Raw genomic sequence first — 6420 nt, forward strand, 5'->3', positions numbered from 1 at the left:
TTGCTTCTTGTGTGACGAATATAAATGTTATTTAATGTTTATATGAGTGTGAACACACTGTAAATGTGATATAAACCTATGGGTATAACATTATCAGAACGACAACATATATTTCCCATTGACCAAACTTGTGATTATATGTAATCATTCCACTTGATCCAATGTGATATAGTTATTAATCTTATGTATGTTTCATGCATATTCATGGCCTTGTATTGTATCTCAGAGTTGTGTTGTATTGTTTGATTATTATAATGTATTTTTAATCATGAGTTATTAACTTGTTATTATTGGATGCAGTGTTTTAATCATGCGTTTTTTGTACAGTTAGTTTGGATGGTAATATAATATATAATGCACATGATTTATCCGTAGATATTTGTAATTATATTAGAAAAATATATTTTTATTTTATGTCAGGTTGCCTTGTAAAAGCTAATGAGTTTATACAGCTAACTCTGGCTTATTGACAATATTTTGTCTCTTGAATAATGAGCGCTGTCTCTCAAATAACTAACTATGAGTAAATTGTCATTATAAGTGTCAAATATTCAATCCAAAAAAGTGTCATGATAGTGCTATTTTACCACTATATCAAAGTACACAATGAGGAGTATAGTACATGAACCTACATGAATATGAATAATTCATACAAGCCATGTGAAACCTGTGGTGTGGGAGTAATCATTACTTTCATTTTGTGTGTGTGTGTGTGTGTGTGTGTGGTTGTGTGTGTGTGTGTGTGTGGGCCCCAGTGATATGTTCAGTCAGATGTGTGGATTTGAGAGAGGGGGGCGTGAGAGTCATTGTCCTGAAACTAAGAGCAGCTCTCCAGTGTACACATGCTGTACATACATCTCCATACGTGCCACTTCCTGTCTTTATACATGCGGGTGTATGTCGGACCCTGACGTGGGTTCATTTGTAAGTCACAGTGGCTCCTTTAATTCATTTAATGTTGTAAAAACTTCGTTTTAAATCCTTTTGAGTAGTTTGACTGTCAATTTCCTCCATTATCTTTAGATTAGATTTAGATGAAACGATGCTGCGGAGATTGTTTGCTCATTTAAAAGGGTCAGTTTCATTTCTTTAAGAGCAACAACCTCCATTAATCTTAAAGGTGAGTCTAAAGCAGCACTAATTAATTTCTTGGCAGCATGAGAATATCCCAACAGGCTGTAAACACAACATTAACATATTATCTCCCAGTAAATATGCCAAAGAGGTGAGCAAAGGGCTTATGATTTAAACATCCACCAGACATGGAGCAACATTAGCATTCATTTGGAGTCATGTTTAAGGCCACTTGATGAATGTACGCCTAATATTAACTCTATTAAGGTTCTGTTCTGGTTTCACCCGACTCCTGAGGGAATATGTGGGTCTTTAGCAGATAAAAGCTCCACTACGTTCACCAGTCGATGTCTCCCGTTAAATTCTGAGCATGTTAAAAGTGGTGTTTGTTTGTTTTGTTTGTTCAGAAATCTGATTTCTAATGTGGTTGGAGGTACAGATATGAGAGATACAGTGAGAGTGATGCAAAGTGAACGATTGAGCTAAAAGTAATTAAAACGGTCACTTTATGTTGAAGGGAATTGCATAACTACCTTTCGCATCACACATGGTATTTCTTTATATTCTTTAAATAACTCTATCGATTGGTGTGTCGGAGGTCTTATATTGTGCATCACTTGGTTTCCCCCCACACTCGTATTAGACAGTCCTGTAATGTTACATGGTCAGTGACGCATTAACTGAACGATTTTCTCAGAAGAGAGGACACAGTTCTGGTAACTCTCTTCTGCCGAATTAGCCACAAACACACCCATGCTGATGCTCGATCAAACAACGCAGGAAGTGCTGGAGGTATGGCAGGCGCTCTGTTTCAAAGAAAACCACACACAGAGACACAAGGGCATTAATAGAACACACACAAAATATCTCAAGCATCCCTCAATACATCACTATACTCAACTTTGAAAGTGTAATAGATATTTTTTTTGTTTTGGCGGAAAATGTTATCGTCATCTTCCACCAGTAAATAGTAGATTGATTGATCGAGACGGACAGAGGGACCTTTGTGTTAGTTTCAATTTCGCTGGACATCTTTATGAGTTTCCTTCCTGACACTTTGTACATATTTGTTGCATATTGACGCCAATTTAGAGCCAGATACTCTTCCATAAACACAACAAACCATTTGCTCAGAAAGACTTTATTGGGAAGTGACAGTGCAAAATACTTTGACGGGCATACGCACAGGTTTACATAAGGTACGGTCAACACAAACTTAACATAGGATAAGATAAAACTTTATTAATCCACACACCTGGGAAATACAGTAAAAATGGTGTGGGGTTGGCATCTGGAATAAAACTAGAGACCAGAGTCCTGACATCACAGCTATATATATTCTGGATGTTTAATCTTGATAATAATACATTTCAGTTTTCTTTGCTGTTAATGTTACATAGCAGGTTTGAAAGACGCCATCAGAAACATTTCCCCTTCCTCAAACATCTGCTCCTAAGCCGCCGCCTCCGCCTCCGCCTCCTGGCTTTCCTGCCTTTCTTCACTGGTGCTTTCTTTGTTGTACTGGGGACTGTTGATGGGAAGTCACTTGTGGATGCCTGTGTATTCTGCTCCATCTCAAGCAACCCTTTTGCCTCCTCGTCCACCTTCACTGTGGCTGTTTTTGCCCAATCGCTCTGGGGGTCAGAGGTGGATGCCTGAGTATTCTGTTCCATCTCTAGCAACCCTTTTGCCTCCTCAACCACCTTCACCGTGGCTTTTTTTGTTGTAGTGGGGACTGTTGATGCGAGGTCACTTGTGGATGTATCCTGTTCCATGTCAGGCAACCCTTTCGCCTCCTCATCCACCTTCCCCGTGGATTTTTTTGTTGTAGTGGGGACTGTTGATGCGAAGTCACTTGTGGATGCCTGTGTATCCTGTTCCATGTCAGGCAACCCTTTCGCCTCCTCGTCCACCTTCACCGTGGCTTTCTTTGTTGTACTGGGGACTGTTGATGCAAAGTCACTTGTGGATGCCTGTTTATTCTGCTCAATCTCAAGCAACCGTTTTGCCTCCTTGTCCACCTTCAACTTGGCTTTTTTGGCCCAGGGGGTCTGGGGGTCGGAGCAAATTCTAAATCCACGCTCCGTCTGAAACCTGCAAATGATAGTGTGAGATGTTAATGCAGTTGTATGGCTTTATTCATGTTGATTTGAATTAAATACTAACTTATTATTTATTTAAAAGTTTAACAAAAAATATGTTTTCTGTACGCACTCACAGTCCCTGTTGTTCTGGTTAATGCAAAGTAAACTTATTTCGAAGGGACTATTTTCCAATAGAAAGTAGATCCAATGAACTGCGGACACTATTGAGATTATCCAGAATAACAGGGACACTTTTTAGAAAATGATGTTGCTATTGCAATTTATAAATATAATCTATACTATCTGAAAACCTGGAAACTTGGTATGAAAACTCAAACTGACATTGTGTGTGTGTGTGTGTGTGTGTGTGTGTGTGTGTGTGTGTGTGTGTGTGTGTGTGTGTGTGGCACTTACCTTATGGCTGTGACATGACAGACACCTTCAACCTGTATTGTGTAATTCTTAATTTGGTCAATATTAACTCTGGTGGTGGTTAAAAGAAGACAACAGCCGGACACGGGTCCATGCACTGAGCGGGACACACATAGAGAAAGAAAGATTAATTAACTTTCAGATCATTCACTCATTTACAGTTTAGAACTTTTTTCTGTACTCACTTGCATGGACCGAGCTCATCCATGTGATGAAGCTGAGAATCGCCAACACCACGATGAGTTTCATCTTCAAATTGGCACCGTGGCTTTGTCTTTCAGTAGCCGACTGTGTATCGCTCAGCGCAAATATTTACAACCTGACAACTCACAGAAGTAAAATGTCTCTGCTCTTATACACCACCAGCCCATCCGCCTCTCTCCCCCCACCTCACATCCAACCCGTCACCACCGAGGATCGTCACGGTGGCCACACAGTGGGGAGAGGAAACAATGAGTTTTGCCTTTCACTCGCTGAAGGTGAGAAACAGACCATCCAACCACAGGCCTGCCCACAATGCAACACTTACGACTGTAGCTCACTCAAAGTACAAACTCTTGAGGTGTTAGTAACCCTATAGACAAACATACAGAAACTTGTCCGTTTCCTCCACACTCATTTGGAAAGCCACAAGCTGCCTCCACTTATAGACTCTCTGACGCCATACAAGGTCTGGTACCTGAGAGATGAACTTATCATACATGTTTTTAGGTCTAACTTAATTCGGTAGCTAGCATATTCCTGATTATCTCACCAGCCACAGGATACTGTGTTTGACAATCATAAGTTGTTTAACACCCACTTACTTGAAATTTGCAGATATATATATTGTGATGTGAACACTGGGGCAATCCATCTTGGTATTGGGGCTTTCAGACTTGCACTGTACTGGGGACATTTTCCTGAAATTATGTCCAAGTCAGTTGCTCTGGACATTCTCTGGCACCTATTCTGCCAGCCCCCCAGGTAAAGTGTCCAGAAAATGTCTGAGTGAGCCCATGTGAGAATACAGCTGGAAAATGTCCAGAGAATTCATAGCGAGTGAGTGGCTGTGATGATGTTTCTGTGAATGATGCCAAAATGGAAGAATACAAATAGCTTAGGATAAAAAAGAGTTGCAATACACGTAGAAAGACACAGACGCAGATCTCAATTTGGAAAAACATATCATACTATTGGATGTTTTTCTTTCACCATGTGAACACGACATTAGCAGAGATGAAATCAGCCAGAATGAGTGAAACCACCACATGACAGTGTGTATGGCCTTTACTGAGAGAGATGGCAGATTGTGACAAGACAGTTTCCGTTTTACACCACATTAGAATTTCCAAGTAAAAAGGTTTAAGGTTAGATTAGATTTAGATTATGTCGAAATTAGATTTATACAGTTGGTTAGGGGCACATGCCGAGGAAAGAAGAGCCAAGCATAGGGGACTCAGAGGGTTTTAACACAGCATTTAACCAACTGTAAAGCTGCAGGCAAACTGGCAGTGTAATGCACTCATAGAGCTTAAAATGCTTAAGAAAGAGAGGATGGATTAAGTGAGAAATGCAGAAGAAGAGTGAAATTTATATTTTTAGAAGGGGTGAGGGCACTGGACACACAAAGAGGCAGAGAGATAAGCAGGAAAAGAGTTAGCATTTTCAAGACAAGAGAGAAAGATGCAAGGAAGGCTCATGATTATGCCAGCTCTGAAATGACAGCAAGAAAATAGCACCTGATTGGCCATCCACCTGCTGTCAGTGTGGAAAATAAATGGTGTCTTTATGCCCTTGACTCCTTCATTCAACAACAACAAATCCCACACGTCCAGCCATTAACACAAGTGAAAACCTGGCTGGTGTGTTCCTGTACAAAAAACACACAGATACACAAACTGAAGAACATACACAAATCCTCACAGGTATGCAGGCACTCATGGCAGCAAGCACACACATGACCTACGCCTGGACTAATGCGCTCGGCACAAACGCACACACATTTCTCCACACCCAACATCCCAGTCTCATCATTTTCATCCCTGTGGCTAGTCGGAGGAAAAAAATACCTCGGCGGATTATTCGTTCCTCTCTTATTCATTAGTTGTTGTCCTGGGCAGCAGCCAGGGCCGCTGGTCCGCTGACAGCGTGGCTGATTGGAATTAGTCTCCTGATAAAGCAAGAGAGTGGAACCTAGCGTCGCAGGAAATTACAATCAATACTGACTCTCATATCCTCATCTGACATTGACTGCAACTGGGAATGAGAAGCACATTGTCCAGCCTCTGCATGTGGACATGAGGACGTGCACAGAGACAGTTTTACTGCACAAAGACTTTCACTGTTTCCCCTCCTGATTACTATGCACAGAGATAAGAAATGAGGAGAACCCCCCAAACCGCAGCTTTCTAACCACACTGTGTGCATTAACACCCACTCGTGCCCACGCCCTACATCATGCTTGTGTCCTTTGTTTCTTTAGAAATGGGGATAGACTGTGGCAGAGAAGAGAGCTTCCTCAAACGAAACACATTGGTGGTTGGTACACGACTCAAAGCAATCACACACACACACACACACACACACACACACAAATGCAAGCAGGCACCCATTCACGCACAAACACACGCTGCAATGTGATTGGCATATTACAAATAAGACCTGTAATTAAAGGAATGTCTCATCAGATGAATATATTTGGCCGTCTCTGTTTAATAAAGAATCAGATACAGACAGATCAAGGTTTAATTTAATCCTTCATCCAACACTGAGGAATTGTATTGATTCATTTGGGAAGATAAGGATATGTGATTCTGTCTTCTTCAGGTTTTTTTTAAATTTTCATCAG

The 6420-nt window shown here is 41.0% G+C and overlaps 1 protein-coding gene across 1 annotated transcript; it reads right to left on the bottom strand.

The window, feature by feature from the left end:
• Positions 1–2209: 2209 nt before the first annotated feature.
• LOC133017693 (integumentary mucin A.1-like) lies at positions 2210–3898 on the bottom strand. The gene is made up of 3 exons (XM_061083845.1): positions 3776–3898; positions 3573–3687; positions 2210–3168 (listed from the first exon to the last, which is right to left on the bottom strand). The coding sequence occupies exons 1-3, from the start codon at positions 3837–3839 to the stop codon at positions 2493–2495; spliced, it is 855 nt and encodes a 284-aa protein (XP_060939828.1). The 5' UTR covers positions 3840–3898; the 3' UTR covers positions 2210–2492.
• Positions 3899–6420: the final 2522 nt, after the last annotated feature.

This window comes from Limanda limanda, chromosome 13, assembly GCF_963576545.1.
Source record: "Limanda limanda chromosome 13, fLimLim1.1, whole genome shotgun sequence".
Taxonomy (NCBI): Eukaryota; Metazoa; Chordata; class Actinopteri; order Pleuronectiformes; family Pleuronectidae; genus Limanda; species Limanda limanda.